Below are 25,871 nucleotides of genomic sequence, written 5' to 3' on the forward strand. Positions count from 1 at the left end.
AGCCTTTCTTGATGGCTGAGAACGCTAAGTTGTTCCGCCGGGGGTCTTGTTGAGAAGGTGCACTGCCAGACAACTGGGTCTCTGCTGCCTCTTCTGCCAGAAAGTGCTAGTGCTAGCTTTTCTTATATATTGTCTTAGCCAAATTGCCCTACCCATTTTCCAACAAAGTCACTTAATAAAAATAAGTGAAAAATGGCTAAATTGGGAAAATAGGTTCTGTGTAATGTAAAATGCTCTTGATGGGTACTGACTGTAATATGATGATCATACTGTGTGCAACCAGAGGAAATGCAACTACTCTTAAAGTGTTTGGACATGCACGGTCTGCGAACAGACTCACAAAGATGCCAGAACACTTCCTAAGCTAAGTGAACCCTTGTCATGAAGAAGTAGCTTGTCCACATGCACATAGGGTTAGATGTGCACGTGACATCCCCTCCTTTTTAAAGTCAGGTACTGGTACCGAACTGAATGGCGTCGACGGAGATTGCAAACAATGTTCGGAATCTTGGAAAAGACTCTTCGCAAGCCCACTCTGATTCCTGGGTCGTGCGATACTTGAACTTCATAAAGGTCTGCAACGCTCGCTTCTTTGGGCCGCGCCGAAAGAGAGACAAAGGGATCTGTAGCTGCTTCAATGCTCCTACTGCATCTATGGACGTAGGTCCATCTTCATCAAGAATCTCCGAGGAGAAAAATTCTTAAAACCACTTCCAACACAAAAACATGAACATACCCATTCCATGTAAAGTGATTGGAAAAATTCTAGTCTTCTTTAAAGACTGTGCATGCAATGTAAATGAACAAAGAGACGGAGTGCGAAACCGTTTAGCAAACACACGTAAAAATTGAAATCGAAACTTGTCTTCCTGATCTAAATCTATTAATTGTGGCAAACTACAATAGAAATGCCGATTCTTGATGCTCAATCCTTCTTCTGCTCTTTCGGAGACTGTGTCATGCCAAGGAAGAGACATGGTATGTGAATTCCTTGAATGCAAACATTTCATCTTTTTATGAGTAATCCGCATACATCCGTGCTCATTCACGAGCGAATCGTGTTCATCATAATATGGCATGCCTATGAAAAGGGACGGTGATTAAAATACAGGAAACTGTCACGAATGAAACACTCGAACAATGCGTATTGACTAATCATGCGCATACACAATACTTCTTGTGGGGGTTCCTTATATCTTGAGTCGAGAGCCAGGATCGGCTTTTAGTGATTAATCAAACGTGCAATGAGGTTAGCTTCACTAGAAAAAGCATTAACTAAACCATCATCCTTGTGAACAGTCACATCTTTATCCTACAAATCATCATCATTGTGAAGAATCACATCTTTATCATACATAATATATGCGTCGTGCTTTGGGAAGACACGACTGAGAGAGTCTCCTTCTCCTGATTCTTTTCAATCTTCGCCTGCACATTAGAAATGAGAGGTGAAGAATAAACAAATTCCTCCCCATGAATGACAATGGGAGAGTCACTTTTGGCACTGAAAGTGAAAGTATTGGCTGCCCAATCAATGAGAGGGTTATACTCACGAAACCATCGAATGCCTAAAAGCATGTCACATCCTGAGAGAGGAGATACTACAAATTTTCTGTGGAAGGACACTTGTTAAACCGTGAATAACACACCAAGGCACTCTTCTGTAATGAGAGAGTCCATATCGGGAGCGAAGCCCGACACCTCAAAAGGAGATGTCTTGCGAACCTCCAAGCGGGCTCTTTCGACAAGAGAGGGACTAATCACATCATGCATACTACCAGAATCAAACAAGACCACCATGTGTTGACCATTCATATGACCATAATACTTCTTGAGAGACTCATCAATGGGAGGATCATGAGAAACTTGGGACATACGAGTGTTCTCATTTATGGCATTAACAAGGGATGTGGGTTCTGTGGGTTCTTTAGATTCGCTAGATTCAATCTTAGGACATGTTCTTTTTATGTGACCCTCGATGTGACAATGATAACATCGACCTTCCTTAGAATAAATGCTTTGTTCTTTTGGCGTGATGTATCCTCCTAAAATTCCTTGTGCTGCTTTTTCATTGGGGGTGAGCTTAGGTTTAGCAATTGTGTTAGCTTTACCCTTAGATTCATTGTGTGAGTTCTTTTCTGAGAGACTAGAGGAAGATTGGTTAGAAGAGTTACCATTCTTACCATTCTTACCGTTCTGAGGGTTCTCAGAAGTCGGACAGGTACTTTGCGAAGTCTTGTTCTCCTTAGGCTTTCCCTTGTTGTGCTTCATCTCTTGGGAGAGAGCATTGCTACCGCCTTGTTGAGATCCACGGGGTCGAAGACTTCTACATCAAACTTGATATATTCGTCCAACCCAAAAAAAAAGCGTCTTTGCGCTCATCATCCGATTTGCGTAATTGGGTGCCGAGCTGCAAAACATGGTTAGAAAAAGACATGACTGGCATACCATTCTGCTTGAGATTGCGCCAATCTTCTTTCAACCACGCTAGTTGTGGTTCTTTCCTTGAGTGATACAGAACACTGTCAAAGCTTTGATACCAATGTGTGGTGCAACGGAAGTGAATGTTGAACTTTGCTCAAGATGAGTGATCCGAAGTGTCCTCAAGGGTTCCTTTTACTTGCGGAAGGGAGAGCCTTCCGTTCCTTTAGTGAGAGAGTGCAAATGATCACAACAAGTGGTAAACTCTGTGAATGAAGGTGCTGAGATTGAGAGATAGAGAGAGAAGAATATGACACCAGAAAAGTTGTCAAACCCTCCTCCTAGGGCCCCTCTCTCGATGGCGAGAGAAGTCTTTGCTATTGATTGCACTAATCTCTACAATGGCCTAAATGCAATGGTCTTGCCGACGATGATGGCGATGACGAGACGGGCTGGAAAGTGAAAACACTAGGGGCTGAAATCTGCAAATCTTGTATCTGCTGAATTCTGACTCTATATCAGTGACGACGACGATGTGAAACTGCAGATACTGAAATCTGCGGATAGCGGGCTGAATCTGCAAACACCGGCGGATCTGACCGTGCGGCAAGGATCTATTACGGGAAGGTGAGATCTGCGAGGTTTGGGGGCAGCGGTACGGAGTCTGACTGCTGAAAATTCAAAACGCTGATGCTAATGGAGTACTTGTCGCCGGGAATCTGCAAACACTGATGGTAATCTGCAAATGCAAAAACGCTAGGGAATCCGCTGTGAATCTGCGAACGCTAGGCTGATCTGCAACTGGAAAACGCTGGGGCTGATCTGCAATGGCTGAAAAACGCTGGCCTTTCCTGATGGTTGGAAACACTAAGTTGTTCCGTCGGGAGTCGCTCAGAAGGTGCATTGCCAGACAACTGGGTCTCTGTTGCCTCCTCTACCAGAAAGTGCTAGTGCTAGCTTTTCTTATATATTGTCTGAAGCCAAATTGCTACCCGGTTTCCCAATGAAGTCACTTCATAAAAATAAGTGAAAAATAGCTAAAGGAGGGAAAATAGGTTCTGTGCACTGTAAAATGCTCCTGATGGGTATTGACTGTATTCTGATGTTCATGCTGTGTGCAACCAGAGGAAATGCAACTACTCTAAGTGTCTGGACATGCACGGTCTGGGAACAGACTCACAAAGGTGCCAGAACACTTCCTAAGCTAACCGAACCCTTGTCATGAAGTAGCTTGTCCACATGCACATAGGGTTAGGTGTGCACGTGACAAATAGAGTAATTTGGCGAGTAATGGGAGGTTCTTGTCACGAGGACGGGCACCATGTGCCAACGGAAAAGAACAGAGTGAACAACTTTAAGCACTTCAAATAACACTGAACGGAAAGAGATGCACGACAGATGAGACGGGGAGTGGCGGTGTTCCACCCCATTGCCGTGGCCCCAAACCTTGGTGCCTCTTTTTATTTCTTTGTATTGCTTCAATTGAGTATAACTCCCATGGCTCTGCCCTGCATCCTCCGCGGTCTGCTCTTTGGTAGGACCAATATGCTTTTCAGAAAAGCACACGCTTGAAGCTCTGTCAGGGGGACATGCATCACGTGCCAACGGAGAAGAACATATTGAACAACTTTAAGCACTTCAAATAACACTGAATTAAAAGAGAAGCGCGACACACGAGACGGGGAATGGCGGTGTTCCACCCCAAGAGAGCACTAGCCTCAAACGTTGGCGCCCCTTTCGGTATTTCTTTATATTTGCTTCAATTGAGTAGAACTCCCATGGCTCTGCCCTACATCCGCCGCGGGTAGATTGCCAAAGTGAGAGCCCATGGGTCATATCTAAAGGCGCTTGGCCTCTAAAAGCAGTTTACATGAAAACCATTCAAACTCAAAAGCAACCGGTCAAAAAGCTGCCAACGCGATTTTAGGAAATTCATACACTTGCCACATCATCAGCATAAAACATGGAAATCCGTATTGGTGCCACATCAGCACAACCAACGTCGAATGTGGAATTCGGTACAGCTATTGCCATGTCATGAGTTTTTACGCCTGGCTTTTGTGTGGCCCCATCAAACAGGGCCCAATAAGTTGGTGGGAACTCTTCCTTTAAAGATAGGCCACTTGACAAGACTTTGCTAGTCGGTAAAACTTCTTCTGCTGTTTCTAGGGTTGAGGTTTGTAGGCCGGAATCTGCATGTTGGCTCCGTTCTTCAGTGTTTGTGACAGTTCCTACTACAAGATGTTGTGTTGGAGCCCTAGTCTTAGGTATTCCCTGAGTTGATATTGGGGAATAGTGTGGTGGCTATTCCACCATCTTTGCTTTTCCTTTTTCAAGGGTCTTCTTGCTCAACAAGAGTGGCTTGGAATTTTGCTATCTTTGCTTGAACTATTCGATCTCTGTTGCGTGTCCTGCCACATGACATGTATTTTTCTGCCAAGGATCGTCTCTCCTTAAGAAAGGAAACGAAAAGACCTTGCTCTGATACCACTGCCACAGAAACGGAAGCGTGCACTTAACAATTTAACGTAATTTACTATTTTTCGTTGGATTCTACACGACAAAAGATTGAGAAAACAATGCACAAAATCGACACAGCACTAGGGACCATAAGATGGGCTAGTCCCCCCCCCCCCCCGCCCACGCCCCTCAAACCCACCCACCCACCTACCTTGAAGGGTTTTTTTTAAATTTTTGAACTCTTACAAGCAAGAGAACCTGGAACAAAATTCACTGTTCATGTCCCAAATACTTTTTTGATGCATAAAGATGCATTGTTTCATAAGCCTATTGGCTGAAAATTCATCATACGTGTAGCCGAGAATGGCTATGTCTGCTTTGTATTTGGATTTTGTGAACGGGAGAAGCTTCTACTAATTTTTGCTTGCATAAGGGATGCGCACACTTCTGGAATGGATCAGAGTGCTGAAATTTTCATGGGCAGCCAGTACTACACGTGTCTGAGTGCGACTATTCCCCGCAGGGATGCACACAAGCTCCTATGCTTGCACTCTGCCTCTGCCCCGTGTTCGTCAGCCTCTGCACTACCTTCACAGACACTAGAGCAAGAAAATCGTAATGGGAGAGAGAATGGGCTGAGCTGAGAGCTGAGAGAGAGAACTCTGCGTGTGGGTGGAGAGTGTTGTCTAGAACCACAAACTGGTAGTGCTACCTCATGTAGGCTTGCACATGCTAATTCCTTGCCACACAAAGAGAGAGAGAGAGAGAGAGAGAGAGAGAGAGAGAGAGAGAGAGCTGTAGTTTTTAGTCTTATTTTAATGTTAAATCCTTTGACCGCGCTCATACTGACCAAGCCACTCATTTTTAAAAGGTTCTAAACCGTTGACTTAAAAATGAGCGTTTTTTTTGGCCACTTTGGAGTATTAACAACTCGATCGATTTTATCTCTCTCGGCTAAGTGTGTTGGCTTCCGTTGGGTCGTATTCACTTTCTTGGGTAAATTATGGCTTTTTTGAGCCGACCGGGGACACCATCTTATTCATGTGCTTGTTCTGAACTATTCTGCACTGTGTCCGGTTATTGTTCTACTTATCATACCATCCGGAGGTGGGTAAATTTCCAGATGGCACATTGCACTGAAAAATTCACCAGTTCATAATTGGTACCAATAAATTCATAAATTCATTCTTTGAACACAAAAATCATTTTCATTTATTTGTAGCCGTAGTGTAATCTCTCTCTCTCTCTGTCTGTGGTGTATGATTTATGTGTAGCAAGGGCTGTTATCACTGATTTGTGTGCTAGAGATAGGCCCATGTATGTCTCATCTGATGTGTTGTAGAGACCCATGACACATTCTACCATTGTACTTCAAGATCTAGCATCTCCTCCATGTGGATGATTCGCTTGGGGGTGGGGGATATCAACATTTAGAGAGAGCTGAATTTGGCTTATGAGACACACAAATATTACGATTCTGATGCGTCCCTTGGTACTTAGAGAGCAACGTTGATCAACAAAGCTACTAACTATTAGTTATGGAACTTAGGACGAAATAGGGGGTGGTATAAACTAGGTGTATAATAGATCAATACGATCTCCAGGATGGGTGAGTATGTGACTTGTATACAAACATGATGATTGAAAGAAATCCCTCGTACCTAGGGAAAAATGACTTGAGTGCTAACCCACCTGGGAAATCTCCTAAGACTGCTGACAGCATTATTGAGCTTTAGTATTTACCCATGCCAGTTAAGTCAGAGGCATGCCATTAGCTTGACAAAAAAAAAACATTTGTTGAAAGTGATAGCAGGTATAGAGTCTTGCAGCCCTCTACATAAGAAGTTTATTATTAGAACTAGGTCCTTCCACTTTAGTAAATGATTAGAACAAAAGGAAGCCTTCTAACAATTTACACAGCCCAAAAGAGCACTGACATGCAGAAATCAGTCTTAAACTTTTATCCTCTGAGGTGGAACTAGTGCTGGAGGAACAACCTGCAAAACAAAATATACTTTTAATAAAGCCTAACATTGAAAGACTATTCTTCTTTGTGAGAAATGGGTGCTGGATTAGCTTATGATTGAAAGCAGGTCATTGTCAATTAATAACAGCTTGCCTAGTCATTTACCTGGAAAATAAGATGAGCATTAGAGAAGGTTCTCTCTTATCCACAAAAACAACCTGCTCACAAATTCTAAAATGTGAAGCTCTTCAGTTGTTGAACCAATGCCTGCCTTGGCAAAAGAAATCAATTGGTGTCTGCTGTTTGAAATTGAATGGGCCTTTCCTTCAAATTAGGACCAGGTGATGTTCCATAGTCTGGTCCTTGACCTATATATCTGGCATGGGCTGCACAAGCCTCCCTCGACCGCTAGCTGGCCCTTGGCCTTTCCCTTTCTCCTTTCAATACAAGGATAAATTATTGATACCCTTGAAAAAACCCTTTTGCCAGAATTGTGCCCACCTACTCCAAGCATACCAGAAGACAGGCGGTGGTTTTCATCAAAGGTTGCATTTAGTATCAGCAGTATGTTGCAGTACTTTATGTATTGTTTGTACACATGGCTTAAATTGTTTTTGCTAATTGACCTCTTCTTTCAGAGGGCTGTCGTCAGTTTGCATTTTTGATGATATGTGATGCGAATTCAGATTGTTGTTCTCAGTTAGTAAGCATACCTACTCCAAGCAAATCAGATACTGTTCTAAGACAGGCGGTGGTTTTCATCAAAGGTGATTATGTTGCTGTACTTCATGTATTGTTTGTACACATGGTTTAAAATGTTTTTGCTAATTGACCTCTTCCTTCAAAGGGCTGTCGTCACTTTGCATTTTGATGATGTGTGATGCAAATTGATTGTTGTTCTCAGTTGGTAAGCAAACCTATTTAGGCGCGCATTTTTTTTTTTGGAGAGAGTGGCTAGCTATGAGACAAATCAGGTGTACATGGGTGTATGTCTTCCATCTATCAGGAAAGGACAAAAGGTATAAAGGAATGATGTGATAATGATCCATCAAGGCGAGGGTGATGGAGCACTTTCCTTAGGGGATGGATGGAGCTATATGCTCAGGGTTACATGATCATGAAAATGCATCAAGCTATTTAGTTCCATCCTGTACTAAACTGAGGCTGTAGGATGTTGTACATGGGTGGATGTGGGCTAAGCACAGCTTGAATGGTAGCTGCTGGGTCTGCCATCCGGGCCCCTCTCTCCTCGGCAGCTGGTAGTGCAAGACTTGATCTCCTGGATCTGTTTGCAATGTAGTCTCGGGCTCTGGATCGTCGTCTCCTGGCTTTGATTACCTCAGCCTGCTCAATAATGACCCCTTTGTGTGAGGATACCCTAAGTTGGCCAATTGCCACCTGCAGGATCGTCGTCTCCTGGCTTTGATTACCTCAGCCTGCTCAATAATGACCCCTTTGTGTGAGGATACCCTAAGTTGGCCAATTGCCACCTGCAAGCTATGAGGCATGCATGTGTCTGTATCTCGGCCTTTCGATGAATTCCTCAACCAGTGTTGTCATGAACTGATCTCTGCGGTACATCATCTTCGAGGGCTCTCTGGGTGTGATCCAAGTCTCCTTGATGTATAGCTACCATAGGTCTTGTCTGAGCACCATGTTTCTCTCACCATGTGAGAGCTAAATGAGGGGTGGATTTGGGTCGTACTGGAAGGGGGGAAGTCTATCCATGCTTAAACCATGTGCTCCAAACCATACTTTGACGTGTGAATACAAGGACCCTTACCTCCTGACTTAGAGAGCTGTCTCGAGGCCCCAAAGGCTCTACACGTGAGTTTGTTTGGGAGTAGCTCTCTCATTCTTTGTATGAAGCGAATCGTTTGGAAGAGTGGCTCTACTAGCATGGAGGAGTCGCAATGGCACGAGGCTGTGACAACCACTAACCTTAGTTGTTGGTTTCTTGCCCTTGACTTTTATTTGATTTTTGGGACCCTCTTTTTGATGTCTCAAATGGCCGGAATTGTATGGCCAGTGTGAAATGGCGGATGACCGAGAGTTTCACTCGTAGCAGCGAAGGCTAGGTCCCGATGAGTTGGTCGGGCCAATCGGCATTGAAATCTGAGTAGTAAAAGGTTGGGTAGGCTTAGTTCAAAGTCATTTAGGCCCCACACGACACTTTATAAGTTGGTGGATATGAGGAAATTAAGTCAAAAGGGCATAAGGGACACATGGTGGTAGCACAATGTGTCTGCTTTCGGCACCCCTCACCCCTTTATGTGATGCCCGGCTCAAGTGCTACTCATTGGTATGTTGCACGATTGTCGAGGCAAGAGCCTCTTGTATACGTATTGGATCGGCTAGTTGCTAATCCTTCGCAGGTATAGGTTGGTTCGGAGAGATTGCTCGCGAGAAATCTCGTCCAAATCAAAGGGCAAGTAGCCTTACAAGCGCGAGAGCTTACTATGGATGCGACCAACACGCTAAAGGAGCCCGAAACAGGGAATTACAGCCTGCTTTGTTATTTTCCAGGTTTAGGGTTTTGACCCTTTTTGATCCCTAATAGTCACAGGAGCTTTGGGGAAGCTAGGGAACTGCGAAACAGGTGATCTGGTGCATTTTAGAGGCAAAAACAGAGATTTCAGCGTGCTGTATTTTCTCGCAAGGTTTGTCGAAGCGCTTCATTTTGTGGTGATCAGATGCGGAAGAAGACCAAGGAATTTAAGGAAGGGGGTCAAGCCGTCAGGTTTAAGACGTTTTTCAAGCGATCAGGAACACCCATCAAACCCTCGAGTTTGTACAACAGTTTGACGTCGCCTTCTCTGGAGGACGGTTCATAGAACACTCCAAGGTGCGAAGGGCGGCATCTTACTTGAAAGGAACTGCATAGACATGGTGGTCACTTTGTTGTTACGCAGAGAAGCACAAGAAAATTTTCACGTTAGCTTGGATATCAGATGAATATGAAAGAGATGTCATCACGGCTTGGCATCACTTGAGAATGACTACGAAAGATACATTGGATGACTACTGCTAGAGATTTTGCGATACTTATCTGCCAGTATCTTCGCTTCGGAAGATTACTTCGACAAACCAGATTGAGTGGTTTTGCTATGGATTACCAACAGATATTCGAGATTATCGTCTAAACCAGAAGCCTGATTCTATTCAGAGACGTATGGGACATGCTAAGCAACGATGTGGAATGCATGCCGGCTCATTGACTTATCGTACGGATAGGATAATATCCACCTCCATGGGGCAAGATTCTGCGAGTGGAGAGAATAAATCAAGGGCACCGGATGACAGCTCATCACATGAATCTCGAGAATCAGTTGAGGGTTTCGACGAACTAAGGAAACCAAATGCAAGTGCATCAGAGGATTCTGGAGAAGAAAGGGGATGAGATGGTAGTGTCTCAGGGTTCTGATGATTGAGACCGATGTGCCAATGGACATGGGAGGCTAGCTACCCACATGTCCTAGGACACAAGGAAAGAAAGGAAAAGGGAATCAGTTGGTATATCAAAGGATTCCTCAGATCCAAGTGAGGTGCCAATGGGCAGGGAGCCTGAAGAGCAACGTGAAGTGGAAGAGACTGAGGAGATTCTCGTTTCAGAACAGATACTGGCTCACATGGAAAGAAAAGAGGAAGGTAAAGTGAATGGCGGTTCTTAGTTGAGAACTATCTAGCATTGGATGCGAAGTGGATGGAGGAGGAAGACCTCGCAGATACTCCCCAGATTTGGAACTTTATCTTGACGCTTTTGGTCTAGTTTCGACTATTCCAAGCGTTCTTGAAGATCAGCGGGTTAAATTTGGTGGAGGTGGGAGTGCACAAGAGGGTAGTTACTCTGCTCTTTTGTCATAGGTTACATAAAGTCTTTGGTTTTCCTTTGGATTTCAGGGATATTGATATGGGCTGATAGTATTCTACTATATGACTTTATGAAAGAAGTACTTTGAACTGGGAATTCCCGAAATGAATCTGATTTACATTTGCTCTCATGTGAGTAGTGTTTGAGTGCATGTTTGATGCAGTCATTTTGGTCTTGTGATTTCAGATGAGATGGATTGGTCTTGTGATTCTAGATGAGATGGACATGATAGCAATAAGAATTAGTCAAACAAGACATCTGTGGAGATCTGGGATAGATCTAGATGTGATTGCTAAACACGTTGCTAATAGATCATGATCAGATATCTCGATGGATGATGTGATGTGAATGTGACTTGAATGTTTCGTGTCCGTCGTCTTTGTGCAAGTGCTTGATATGTGTTGTCTAGTGCGTTAGTGCTAAGGTTGGGTTCAGACGAGCCCCCTTCCTCCTTGTTCACAAGAGGCGGCAGCATAATCTGTAAATATTTTTGCGCTGCTTTTATAGCCAGTACGGTGTAGCTAAATGGTGGGGTTGAAGCCCCTGTGTGGGTTGGCATGAGTTCAAGCTGCTTCAACCGCATTGCACACAAGCTTTCCTTTGCGTATGCTCTCACATCCTGAATATCTGGATCTGGAACTCGCTCTAGGAGTGGAATGCTGAATGCTCATGCTCGCGATCTGGTCACACGTCGATCCACACTCTCCAGCTCTCTATGAAGGAGCTGAAGAATCTCCTCCTGCTAATCTCTTTTCTGTTGCTCAATGTTCTAAGTAGTGGGATCAGACACCATCTTAGCCTGTGTGGGATCTACCTGCTCATAGAAAAAACTAAACCGACGTTACAAAGAGCTTGATCATAGAGTAAAATTGACGAGTTAACAGAACCGCATATTGATTATTACCTGCTTTGGTGTCCCCAAAGCATGGTAGGCTCGCACGAGCTTCATGTTGGCTCTACAGTAAACCAACCTCTCTATTTGTGGAGTGCTCAGCCTGTTGCGTATTTTGGTGTGGATCAATGAGTAGGCACTCCAATTGCACTCACAAGCACCCGTAGAGCAATCCTTCAATTGGGAAATTACAATGATTTAGGTTTTAGTATTTACCTGCGAAAGTGGCAATGGTTTAGTATTTCCTTGCGAAAGTAGGCGTAACGCAAGATTTGTAAGCTTTGGAAGACCCTGTCTCCCATAGCTCTGGCCTCTTGTCTGAGTGCCATTGGCCGCACAAAGGAAGGCCCTAAGATGTTGATGAAGCTCGGTCTCAGCATCAATCTCCGACTGTGTGTCCTCGTCATACCTTAACGAGGTGTATGAATCGCGCAGTGCAAGCAAATCTCTATCATGGAATAGTTCTGGCTTTTTGTAGAGAGGATGGAGACATGGAGCCATTCCATATATAGGACAGTTCATGAACGTCCATTGACTCTCCACAATAGCCAATATGGCATCTCGTCTGCACATAGCCGTAAAAAAGACAAGCATCTCAGTGTAGCAGCTCTCAGCTACCTGAAAAAAAACAATTGCCAACAATTGTTAATGATGCAATCAAGGAAACGTATTGCTGCTGAGACAAAGGACACTCTCCAATGTGGCTTTTCATCTACAAGAACGAATGGTAAACCAGCCCAAGTGTGGACCCCTCCATATCCGTGACACGCAACAACCCGTGAACAAGCTGCAAAGCCACTGTGAGAGATTGCACCTCTGTCCAAAAGCTCTCATCAAGAACATGCCTCTGGATGTACTTAGTGTTCTCCTGTTAGGAATTGTGCATGTCTCTCCATTTGGGATCCACCACAGTTTGCATCAGGGAATCCCTCAGCTTGAAGAGCCTACGGAGCACCTAATACATATAGGCAAACCTGTTTTTGAAGGCAATACCATATCCAACTGGTTGTGGCTCTTGAAGATGGCAAGTGCTTGGTGCTTCTTGCGGAAGAATGTGGTGATCTTTGTTGCAACAACACAATAGGAAGCACCCAAGGGAGTTTCCCTATCCCCTCCATGAGTAAATCAAGGCAATGTGCAGCACAGGGGTCCAACTTGGATGCAAACTCTGTTGAAATCAAGTCACCCATTGCTTTGTAATTTGATGCATTATCACTGACAACCTGTACCACATTCTCTGCGCCATCTTTAACTGTTTGCCGAATGTGCGTGTAAATGAACCGACGTGTGATATCTTTCCCTATATCCACGGTTCGTAAAAAATAAGTGCCAAGGCAAGCCGCAAGCTGCCACAAGAATGTTCATGATGTGGCATCGACGTATGTCAGTTCAATTATCTGAAATGATTGTGCACCCTAATTGTTGCTAATTGGACTATTTTCTTATTTCTAATGACTAATCTCTTTTTTATGATATTTTATTATGTGCACTAAGAACTGTTAAAAGATTGTAGCTACAAGAACTGCCATCAGGAACGGACAACTCTGATGTGTCATTTGATGGGTGACGGTAAACATCGCGAAGGAGTTTCCGTAAGTTCGGTGGAAAGGGCCGGGTTACGAGTGCCCCTGATGCGTCACATGATGGGTGACGGGTGCATCAGTAAGGGGGCATCTCGTAGGCTAAGGAGGAAATCCGAACTGAGTAAGAAAATACGCGTAAGAACGCAAGCACAAGAATAAAGATGGGTTCAATGAAGCTTTTTACGAAAAGCAGGAACAGTCGCGGGAGGACAGATGTTTTCTCGTGAGGAGTCTGTGTCTGCATTGCATCTGTGTCGTGTCCTGCACCCGGGGACGCCTGGAACGTGTCCGTGTAGCATTATTTTCATTGACTAAGTGAGTTTTTAAAGTTTGAACAGGTTCATACTTTATTTTATTAAACTGGCCGGTCACTTTTAAGTGACCAGGCTTTTATTAATAAAATAAAGCAAGTCCTTCAAAAAAATTGGCAGCGCTAAAAGCTACGCAGGGGGGGGGGGGCTGAATTTGCGATCGCTCTCTCCTCTCTCTAGGAGCGCTAGGCTCTGTTTTTGGGCCTCTATTCCCGCCGGGTGCCAAACCCTATAAAAGGGTAAGCGAGCGTTTCAGTTTTGAGGAGGCCGGGAGCAGCAGGAAGAACTAGCGTTGGGATTCTGGAGTAGAGCCTGGTGACAGAATTTGCAAATGTTCGCGTGACGACTGAGTACGGTGGTCGATTCTCCGAGCAAGGAGCGACAGGTATAAGGTGTTGATACGCATTGAGAATTGTTACTTTGTGTGGTTTGTTTTGCAGGAATCTCCCGTCTCACGGGAAGGCCCTCCATGGGAAGTACGGCTTCACGCCTAAGTCCCTTACAGGAAAGTACGGCTTCGCGCCTAAGTTCCTTACGGGAAGGAACGGCCTTGTGCCCAAGCCCTTTACGAGAAAGCACGACCTTCGGGTCTAAGATTGCAGAACGGAGGGGTTTCCTCGGGTTCTCGTGCTTGTATAAGAATTCTCCCTGAATAAAAGAATACTCTTAACGGGGGGGGGGGACCAGCCCATCTTCTGGTCCCCAATACTGTGTCGATCTTCTCCCTTCTCTCATGTTTTCAAAGAATTATAATTTTCAGATTTTCTAAGTGCTCGTGTACGCTCCCGTTTTGTGATAGTGGTATCAGAGCTCGGACTCCTCTCTTTCTCTGCAAAGAAATACGATTCCGGGAAGAACGGGAAGAACCATGTCGAGCCAAGGGAGAAGCGTTGAAGAGGAGCTTCAACAAGTGCAAGCTCAGCTTGCGGAGTTGCAACAAATCTTACTGTTGGCAGACGTCCAAAAGCTTTTGGGCGGAATGAAGAAAACGAATGGAACTGATGCAGCCAAGCATCCAGACAACACTGTTGGCGTGAGACCACAGAAGGCAAGAGAAGAAGAACGTGCCGAGGTGCACAAAGGATCTTCGGATCGGAATGAACGGCCTACTTCAAGAAAAGGCCAGGCAAAAGCGCTCTCTTTGCTAGACGAGAGCAAGGACATCTCTATCTCATCTCCATCTTACTCTCCTGATTATACTTCTACTTCTCGATCATCTCGTCAGAAGAAGGAAGTAGCTACTACTGCCACTACCCTACATCAACCTAAAGATAAGCCTCGATTCAAGAAGCAAGGTCGCAAGTCTCAACATCACATGAGAGTCTTCAAATTGGGCGACAAGGACATCAAGTTCGAAACCTACAACGGACGGAGAGACATCTCCAAAGCACTGTCCTTCATCAGACAGTTTGAAGTCGCCTTTACCAATGGGCGCTTCACAGAAAAACCCAAATTACGCCACGTGCGGATGCACCTCAAGGAAACGGCAAGTAATTGGTGGTTAGCCAAGATTCTGGAAGGTTCACAGGCCAGAACTTGGGAGAGCTTCAAATCTGAATTTTATGAACAATTTCTTCCACCTGACTTCGAGCAGGACATACGGAAGGAATGGGACTTGCTTGCCCAGAAGGAACATGAAAGAGTAACGACTTTTGTGGACAAGTATTGGTCGGTTCTTCTGAAGGTCACTCCCTTCATGAAGATTGCCGACGAGGAAAAGAGAAGAAAGTTCGAAGCGGGTCTCCAACCGCAGCTTCGAAAGAGTATGAAGGTGTATCCGCATGATACTCTTCAAAGGATGATGGAGTCAGCAATCATTGTTGAGGATTTGCACTCAACTGGGACGCCCAAAAAGATGGAGCATAGCACTTACCGTGCAAGACAAAGAGGGGTCTACGATGACCATGGGGGCCCAGGAAGAAAACGTCCTCCATCTAGAGACGATGATCATTCTAAGAAGCCAGAGGGCACTGGCAAACGAACTAAGTATCTTTCCCCTACTCAACTTCAAAATTTCAGAGAGGAAGGAAGATGCTTCTACTGTGGCGAGAAAGGACATATGAAACCGGACTGTCCGCTAAAGCAGCAACGGCAAGAGCAAGCCTCTACGAGGCAAGAGAAAGCAAGGAAGGAACCCGCACCACCAAGCTCGAACTCAATTCCAGATGTTCAAGGAAACACAGAAATGGAGAAAGGAAAGCGTGAACTTCTGAAGGGCTGGGGGTCTTTGAACAACCAGCGAGTATTGATTCCTTATGATCCAGGATCCACGGATAACTTCATCTCCCTGGATACTGCAGAATGTTTGTGCCTTACATCGGCTCAGCTTGGCACACCGGTTACATCCGGATCGGCATTCGAGGGGTTGACAACCAATGCAACTCCCGTGCAAGGACAGCTCAATCTTCGGATTGGCGAGTACAAGGACCGAGAATCATTATTTATGGCACCCATCGAGGGATCTGATATCATCTTGGGTATGCCATGGCACTTTCACATGACACCTATTCCCGAGTATGTGGAAAAGACCCTCACTTTTGATCATGGGGGTAAGAAAATAAAGATTCAAGCTGATGCAAGAGATTGGCAGTTCCCAATTGTAAGCCATATCTCCATTAAGAAAGAAATGAAGAAGTGTGTTTCTACTTACTTGATTTTTGCAAAGGATAAAACTAGTAGGGACTCTCTCTCTAGTCTGGAAATTAAGCGTCTTCAATTTATTGAAAAGTACAAGGATTGTTTCACGGAAACACTTCCTGATGAACTCCCTCCAGTACGCCCGGAAGACCACCGCATAGATCTCATACTGGGTAGCTCGCCTCCCAATCAACCCCCTTATCGGGTGAGTCTTGCTCAACAAGAGGAAATTTTGAAGCAAGTCAACGAGCTTCTAGAGAAAGGGTTAGTACGGCCAAGTGCTTCACCCTACTGCTCTCCAATGCTACTCGTGCAGAAGAAAGATGACACATTTCGAATGTGCATCGACTACAGGTCTTTAAACAAGATCACGATCAAGAATCGCTTTCCGATCCCTTGGATTGATGATATACTTGATAAGTTGCAGGGTGCAAGTGTCTATAGTCGCATAGACTTAAAGAGTGGGTATCATCAGATACGGATCGCCCCTGAGGATGTCCATAAGACTGCTTTTCGCACAACCTTTGGACTATATGAATTTTTGGTAATGCCTTTCGGCTTGACCAATGCTCTTGCGACGTTCAATCGCATGATGGACCGCATTTTCAGCCCGTATCGAGCTTTTACGGGAGTATTCTTTGACGACATACTCATCTTCTCTAAGTCAGAAGAGGAACATCGGAAGCACTTGGACTTAGTGTTTCAAGAATTGCGAAAGCATGAGTTGCATGTGAATGCAAAGAAGAGCGAGTTCTCTCTCTCTGAGATACACTATCTCGACCATATAGTCTCTCACAATCAAGTGAGTATGGATCCTGCCAAGATCCGAGTGGTAGAAGATTGGCCTATTCCCACTACGGTACATGATGTACGTAGCTTTTTGGGATTATGTTCATATTATCGAAGGCTTGTCCGAGGATTTGCTCATGTAGGAGGACCACTTCATGATTTGACAAAGAAGAAGATTTCTTTCAGATGGGGATCGAGACAACAAGGAGCTTTTGATCGGCTCAAGTACTTGCTAAGCCATGGACCTATTTTGATAGTGCCTGACTTAAGGAAACCATTTGAGGTTCACTGCGATGCTTCAGGCGATTGTATCGGAGCAGTGTTAAACCAAGAAGGTCATGCAGTGGCATATGAAAGCAGACGGCTTAAGGATGCAGAGTTGCATGCATCAATCTACGAAAAGGAACTCTCGGCTGTGATTCACGCCTTATCCAACTGGAAGCACTACCTTCTAGGAGCGGATTTTGTGATCAAGACTGATCACCAGAGTTTGCGGTATTTTCTTACACAAAGGAAACTATCTGAAAAGTAGATGAGATGGGCAAACTTTTTGTCTATGTTTCACTTCCAGATCCTTCACACGGCTGGGAGTAAGAATGTAGTCGCAGACGCATTGTCTAGGCGGCCAAGGGTGAACGCTATCACTTCGGTGTATCACCAAGAATTAGAAGCACTACCAGATTTATATCCGACTGATCCAGACTTCTCCACCATTTGGGGAAAGATACATCGTGGAGAGAGTGAGTTTCCCTATTCCATTCGGGACGGTTATCTCTACCACCATCAGGCCATATGTGTGGCGGAACCATTAAGAAAGAAGATCATGGATGAAGCACATGCTTCGTCTTATGCGGGTCATCGGGGTATTCTCCTTACGACCTTAGCAATGGAAAGATATTTCTTTTGGCCTAGCCTTAAAGCAGACATTGATAAGTATGTCAGGGAATGCTTGGTTTGCCAAAAAGTGAAGTATGATCGGCATAAGACGCCTGGGTTGCTACAACCTTTGCCTGTGCCTAATGAACCTTGGGAAAGTATTGCCATGGACTTCATCATGGACCTCTCTAGAACTCAAACTGGAAATGACGCGATCTGGACCATTGTGGATAGGTTTAGCAAGCAAGCACACTTTATACCAGTCAAGAAAACGATCAAAGCAGATCATATGGCTAGGGTCTTTCTAGCACAGATCTTTAAGCATCATGGAATGCCTAAGTCTATTGTGAGCGATTGAGATCCTCGCATGACAGGAAATTTTTGGCGTGCCTTGATGGATAATCTTGGTACAAAGCTGAATTTTTCATCTGCCTACCATCCTCAAACGGACGGGCAAAGTGAGATAGCCAATTCCACAGTATTGGATATGTTAAAAGCTTATGTGTCAGACCGGCAATCTGACTGGGAGAAATATCTGCCTCTTGTCGAGTATGCGTATAACAATACCATACACTCAGCGACGGGGAAAGCACCTTTTGAGATTCTCTATGGTAAGCCTTTGCTTCCACCCATCCTTTTAACTAAGGATAAGATCTTTGCAGCAGATGAATTTGTTCGGGATTTGGACACAGCCTACGAGCAAGTTAGGAGAGCTATCCTACGCTCTCAGGAAAAGCATAAGAAAGCTGCAGACAAGCACAGAAGGAAAATCTAGACTTAACGGTCGGACAGTTAGTCTTACTCAAGTTTGAGAAGGCAAGACTTAAGAAACAAGCGTCCCATAAGGGGAAAGTGGTAAAACTTTCTACCTGTTATTATGGGCTGTTTAAGATCACTGAGCGAGTGAATGATGTCGCTTTCCGATTAGAGCTACCGCCTAATTGGAAGATCCATAATGCTTTCCATGTTAGTTTACTCCGGCCATATGTGGGACCGTCTCCGAGCCAGCCTAGTGCTGAGGAACCTCCTGAGGTTGAGGAAACAGAAGAAATACTCCAACCAGAGCAGATAGTAAGTCATCAAGAGCGGTCTCTCAAATCCGGAAAGATAACACGGAAGTATTTGGTTAAGTTTAAAAACTATTCGAACCTAGATGCTCAGTGGATGACGCAGGAGAAATTAGCAGCTTAGATCGAGATACTGGAGGTATATGTCCAAGCACTACAGTTGAGGTCAATTGTTTAGAAGCCAGAGGGATGTTGCTAATTGGACTATTTTCTTATTTCTAATGACTAATCTCTTTTTTATGATATTTTATTATGTGCACTAAGAACTGTTAAAAGATTGTAGCTACAGGAACTGCCATCAGGAACGGACAACTCTGATGTGTCATTTGATGGGTGACGGTAAACATCGCGAAGGAGTTTCCATAAGTTCGGTGGAAAGGGCCGGGTTACGAGTGCCCTTGATGCGTCACATGATGGGTGACGGGTGCATCAGTAAGGGGGCATCCCGTAGGCTAAGGAGGAAATCCGAACTGAGTAAGAAAATACGCGTAAGAACGCAAGCACAAGAATAAAGATGGATTCAATGAAGCTTTTTACGAAAAGCAGGAACAGTCGCGGGAGGACAGATGTTTTCTCGTGAGGAGTCTGTGTTTGCATTGCATCTGTGTCGTGTCCTGCACCCGGGGACGCCTGGAATGTGTCCGTGTGGCATTATTTCATTGACTAAGTGAGTTTTTAAAGTTTGAACAGGTTCACACTTTATTTTACTAAACTGGCCGGTCACTTTTAAGTGACCAGGCTTTTATTAATAAAATAAAGCAAGTCCTTCAAAAAAATTGGCAGCGCTAAAAGCTATGCAGGGGGGGGGGGGGGGGGGGGGGGGCTGAATTTGCGATCTCTCTCTAGGAGCGCTAGGCTCTGTTTTTGGGCCTCTATTCCCGTCGGGTGCCAAACCCTATAAAAGGGTAAGCCAGCGGTTCAGTTTTGAGGAGGCCGGGAGCAACAGGAAGAACTAGCGTTGGGATTTTGGAGTAGAGCCTGGCGACAGAATTTGCAAGTGTTCGCGTGACGACTGAGTATGGGGGTCGATTCTCCGAGCAAGGAGCGACAGGTATAAGGTGTTGATACGCATTGAGAATTGTTGCTTTGTGTGGTTTGTTTTGCAGGAATCTCCCGTCTTACGGGAAGGCCCTTCACGGGAAGTACGGCTTCACGCCTAAGTCCCTGACGGGAAAGTACGGCTTCGCGCCTAAGTCCCTTACGGGAAGGAACGGCCTTGTGCCCAAGCCCTTCACGGGAAAGCATGACCTTCGGGCCTAAGATTACAGAACGGAGGGGTTTCCTCGGGTTCTCGTGCTTGTATAAGAATTCTCCCTGAATAAAAGAATACTCTTAACGGGGGGGGGGGGGGGCTAGCCCATCTTCTGGTCCCCAATACTGTGTCGATCTTCTCCCTTCTCTCATGTTTTCAAAGAATTATAATTTTCAGATTTTCTAAGTGCTCATGTACGCTCCCGTTTTGTGACACTAATTGTTTCCATCTTGCCTTCATTGGTGGAGCCAAAGCCCTGGTAATCAAAGCCTTCTCCTCATCAAGCATTGTCGTGCGTATTTTCTTGTACTCTAAGCCGGTCCATGTATTTGTGGGACCAACCTGTGCAATAGCCTTCACCATCCTTTTCCATTGGTCAGTCCTCAATACATTGAAGGAGATGTTGCACTCAATAAGAGTGCGAGCAATCTCCCATCTCTGTCACAAATTGATGACGTGGGATGACCCTGCGGACAACCCTTGTTGACGTGGACAGAACTGTGCGGACAGGTGGTACGAACAAGCTGTACGGATTGTTAACGTGGCACCCTGTGCGGACAGATTGACGTTTCATTGTACAGACGTCTGCTTTTTGCGTTGGCATGGTAACGTGGCAACTATACGGAAATTTGGCAAATTGCGCTGCTGCTTTTTGTTGGCAGATTTGAGTCAAAAGCTTTTGGGACTTTTGCTTTTGAGTTAGAAGCTTTTGGATCTTTGCTTTTCGCACCCCTTGTAATGTTTATAAATGACCGAAGAGAGCTCACTTCTCAACGCATCTAGACGCAGAGTCTGAGAGCGAGCACCGGTGGGAGTTGCACTTTGCTCAAAGATTAATATAAAAGAAATATCAAAAGGGGTGCCAGTCTTTGGGACCAATCTCTCTTGGCATGGAACTATGTCGGGCCGTGTCGACTCTTGAATTGTGAATTGTTTTTAAGTGAATTTGTTATGTCGTGCTCACAGGAGAGGGGATCTAGCTTAGATGTCGTCGGGATGGGCGTCCAGTGTCCGTGCGGACATAGTGTGAAACCGGCCAGTGTGGCCGCCATTATTATAAAAGGGAGGCCAAGGCCTCATTTGCAGTTATCGACTCCCACTGGCAGAGTCCCAGTGGTTAGCTTGTGAGGCTAGGAGTGCGCAAGGTCACCTCGAGGAGGTGAGGCCAGGTGGTATGGTACGCTCAGTCTTACAGGTGCACGCCTACGTCCTCGGACGTTGGCCTCAGCACGGGGGAGCTGTCGGGTGGTGGCTATGGTTGGGTGGTTCCTCCAACGTGTCTCCCTGTAGCCAGGAGATCGACTCCCTGTGTTCGTTTCATGGTATCAGTGTCGGCTTGGTTGCACGAAGGACTGTGTGCACACCTACCGGTTGGTTAGAGTCAGATAATCACTATTTCATGTAATTTTTGATGAAATAACTGTTTAATCGATTATTTTCTTCTCATGAGTATGTTTGTAGGTGAAATTTAATGTGCTTCTCGCTGATTTTTGATAAAATTCAGCAATTTAGCAGGTGGAAGTGCTAAAATTCGGTGGATTTTTATTGCTTTTACTGGTATCCGTAGAAAATCAGTACATCTCTCATTAATTTGCTAAATTTAGACTAAATTCAGCATACAGTAACTTGAAAAAATAAAAATCTCTCTATAATCTCCTTCTCTGTGCGAAGCGTGGAGAGAGAGAGAGAGAGAGAGAGAGAGAGAGAGAGAGAGAGAGAGAGAGAGAGAGAGAGAGAGAGAGAGAGAGAGAGAGAGAGAGAGAGAGAGAGAGAGAGAGAGAGAGAATTACCTCTCTCTGTGCGTCGGTAATTCTCTGTGTGCTTTGTATGGATTTGTGGAGAACGGGAGAGAGCTTGCGCTGGCTTTCTAGCGTGGATTTTATTTTCCAGCATGGCTCTCAGCTGGAGGCTGATCGCGTGTATGGTACGGGCATGCACATGCCCAGACACACGCATGTGGTATGCTTCTCTGCTTCCACGCGGCACTCGTACCAAGGACTAGAGCGCTGGTGTTTTTTTGTGCTGGAGGTTTTTTACGCTATGGCCTCTTGAGTAAGTTCATTTAAATGGAGTGACCTTGTTTTAAAAAAGGGCTAGGCTCTTTTAAATGGGGATACTTATTTTAAAAAAAAAGAATCAGTATGAAACCTGCATGTTTTTAGGAATTCACTTACAGAGACTTAAGAGTTTGCAGCAAAACTTAGTTTTCAGCCCTTTGCTCCGCTCGCACTGCTCCTCTCTCTCGCTTGCTCGCACTCTCGCCATCGCCTGCCTTCCTTCAGACGCTTACGTTGATGCGTAGCGCTCTTCGGGAATTCAACTTCTCACATGAAAGTTCCAATCTTTCACAGATTTTGCCATGGATTCCTCCAGCTCGGATGTGCAGCGTGACGACACGCCAGGTAATGTTTAAATTCCGTTCACGCATGCTCTATACACATGGATTACAAGTACTTTCTAGAGCTTCGACCAGCGTGTTACCCGCTCTGGAAAACGCGAAAGTTCAGACGAACATTCGCTTGGCCTCACTCGAAGGGGTCGTGCAAAGACGAACATTCACTTGGCCTCACTCGAAGGGGTCGTGCAAGGGCTTAGTTCTTGACTTATCGCTCTGGAAAATACGGCTTAGTCGACGACTGCGCGAATGTCCGAGGGCGAAATCCATCTCCGTCAATTGCGAATGCAAATTGTTGCTTTTGGGCGTTCACAGGGTGGTCCAACTGCCACAATTCCATACAAAACTACAAATTTCTCAGGGGAGGAGAATGAATGTACGGGATTGGCCGTAAATAACTGGCCGCACGAGTGGACCACATATTTCGACCTCCATGGGGAGCATGATGAACGGAGGATTTAGACGAGTCCTCTCTATCTGCGCAGTAAGGCGCTTACGTGGTGGCGCGACATGACAGAGAAGCTTACGACGTGGGTTGACTTCTGTGTGTAATTCAAGAGGGATTTCACCAAAATGGATCCTTTGAAAGCTTATGCCAAACTGCAGTCTTTCGATGAAAGCTCTATCTTTTGATAAGTACACCACGGCTTTCAAAGAAGCGCTCACCTTCTGCAAGGTGGATTCCACGCACGGTGTGCTGATGCACCTACTGGGATTACATGAGATTACCGTTGGATCTTAATCAAGGACAAAGCCTCGACTGACGTCGAGGATGTAGTGGCAAAGGCCAGGATGTCCCTTTGATAAATGGAGCAAGCGATGATAAGAAAAGAAGTGCAGACCATCAATCCGCTGAGGGTACTTTGAGAAAGCGACCCCGATTCCAGCATAAGTCAAAATCACCGCCGAGATCTTCTTTGGAGAAGAAGAAAGCAAAAAATGCTTTAGTTGTTGATGTAGTGAAGAAGGTGGCTTGCTTTGGATGTGGCTAGACGGGTCACCAAATCAAGGATTGCCCCAAGAAGAAGAAGACACAGAAACCGCAAGGTCGTCCTTTGCTTCAGATTCACGAGATCTCAGGTAACTCTGATGTCATTCAAAGCTGAAATCCATCATCTAGCACATAGGTTATGCACTAATTGTACTTTTAGCACCAAAGCGTTTGATAAGCACGATCTTCTCCGTTTCCCCGGGAAGATCAATGGTCACGACGTGATCGTACTCCTTGATAATAGAAGCTCACACAATTTTGTATATGCAAGATTGGTGCAGAAACTGAGCCTGCGGATGCGGGACAATGACCATGAGTGTCGCGTGAAGATGGCTCGTGGCGAGGATACGGATGGTGTCGCTCGAGCTAGGTGATTACAAAGAGAACTTGGATTTCCACATCATGCACCTGGATAGAGCAGATGCTATTTTAGCAATTCCATGGTTTTATGATAAACAAAACTCATTGTATATAGACTATGTACATCACTCTCTTGTTTTAGTTAAGCAGGACATGCCTCATGTATCTGTGTCTCTTTGTAATCAGAATTCTGTAAATAATGGTTTTGCAATACCAATTGTAACTGCTTTGGAAATGTATAAAGATACAAAGTCTTCTGATGTTGACTTTTATCAATGTGTACTAGCTGCTTGGTTTGATTCATTAGTGCTTGGTACTTCTGTCACTGAATTTCGTAAAAATGTTTCATGTTCTTTTGTTGAACTTGGGGGTTCCGACGAATCCAATCTTATTCGAGAAATCATGACTGATTTTAAGGATGTTTTTCCTGATGATCTACCTCCTGGCTTGCCGCCTTCAAGAGGAGTAGATCGTGGCATTGAGTTGGTGGCTGGTATTCAACCCTTCTCAAAGCAACCCTATTGGTTTAGTAAAACCGAGGAGGACGAGATTCAATGCAGCTGAAAGATTATCTCGACGGGGGTTTTGTTCGGACAAGTAAATCCCGATGGGGAGCGCCAGTATTAGTTTCTCGAAAGAAGGATAACATTATTATAAAAGGGAGGCCAATGCCTCATTTGCAGTTATTGACCCCCACTGGCAGAGTGTCAGTGGTTAGCTCGTGAGGCTAGGAGTGCGCGAGGTCACCTCGAGGAGGTGAGGCCGGGTGGTATGGGACCGGTCTTACAGGTGGACGTCTACGTCAACACGGGGGAGCTGCCGGCTCGTAGCTATGGTCCGGTTGTTCGTCCGACGTGTGTCTGTAGGCGGTCCGTGTAGCCGGGAGATCTACTCCCTGTGTTCGTTTCAGAATCTCTGTTGTGTCGTGACAGAATCTAGACTTGGAGCATCCAAGCCATGTGATAGTGGTATCAAAGCATGAGGCGTGTGCTTCTTCTGAAAGCATACCGGTCCTATCAAAGAGCAGATAGGGCACTTGGGCACTTTTGGAAATTGATAGAAGAATCTATTGAATGCCCCGACCCCGGACTTATTAGCCACTCCACCCTTCATCGCGCATTGGGCGCGCTCCCGTCTTCATCGATCTTCTCCCTTCTTCATCGCTTTGTCTTACAGGGCATAAAGCCGCTAAGAATCCCAGATTACATATGGGTTCTCGTGAAGAATCTGATGGAGATAACACCTCTCAACGGGAAGGCAAATAAAAGTTGAAATCCAGTCTCTTTGTTTACTCGATCTATTTAAAAGAATTGAATGATGAACAATGAATGAACATGTTTGATCTAGACAAAGAACAACAAGAATTTTCACACACATACTCATTGTTTCTTAGAAGGCCTGCCAAGTGAGTTACCCCCATCTCGTCTTGAGGACCATACTATTGATCTGATTCCTGGAACCACACCACCGAACCGGCCTCCTTACTGCCGATTTTATTGGTCCTAAAGAAAGACGGATCTTGGAGGATGTGTATTGACTTTAGAGCTCTCAATAAAATCACCGTCAAGAACATATTTTTGATTCCAAGGATCGATGAAATTCTTGATCGACTACAGGTTTGATTTGAAAAGCGAATATCATCAGATCAGAATCGTTGGGGGAAATGTCTACAAGACAGCCTTTTGGACAAGCTTTGGTTATACGAATTTTTGGTGAAGCCTTTTGGACTTACCAATGCTCTAGCAACTTTTCAACCGAATGATGGATAGGATTTTCCGAGAGCATCGATCTTTTGTGGGCACTTTCTTTGATGATATTATAGTTTTCTCCCAAAATGAAGCAGAGCATCGTTACCATTTGCTACAGGTCTTTCAAGCATTGCGCGATCACAAATTGGTTATGGATGCCAAAAAGAGCGAGTTTTTCTTGTCAGAGATAACACTTTCTAGGACACATCGTCTCAGCAATAAGAGTATAGATGGATCCGGCGAAAATTGAGA

At 45.0% G+C, this 25,871-nt stretch overlaps 1 protein-coding gene and 1 pseudogene across 21 annotated transcripts in view; one reads left to right on the forward strand and one right to left on the reverse strand.

Annotated features, from left to right (window-relative positions):
* LOC147417477 (uncharacterized) overlaps positions 1-25,871 on the forward strand; it is a 124,629-nt gene that overhangs the window by 40,593 nt on the left and 58,165 nt on the right. For 13 of the 21 annotated variants that reach the window (XR_015187350.1, XR_015187351.1, XR_015187355.1 and 10 more), the window contains one exon: positions 7,486-7,614. The exons of 1 other annotated variant lie outside the window; for it this stretch is intronic. Coding sequence is in view for 15 of the 20 variants with exons in the window: in XM_086507504.1 (XP_086363630.1) it covers positions 7,486-7,614 (129 nt within the window). In the remaining 5 variants the exon portion in view is untranslated. The remainder of the gene's footprint in view (positions 1-7,485; positions 7,615-25,871) is intronic. 7 more of the 21 variants (XR_015187353.1, XM_086507496.1, XM_086507506.1 and 4 more) reach the window with 2 other exon arrangements.
* LOC147417478 (uncharacterized) lies at positions 165-7,477 on the reverse strand (annotated as a pseudogene).

This window comes from Adiantum capillus-veneris, chromosome 30 (assembly GCF_014529385.1).
Source record: "Adiantum capillus-veneris isolate H3 chromosome 30, ASM1452938v2, whole genome shotgun sequence".
NCBI classification, from domain to species: Eukaryota; Viridiplantae; Streptophyta; class Polypodiopsida; order Polypodiales; family Pteridaceae; genus Adiantum; species Adiantum capillus-veneris.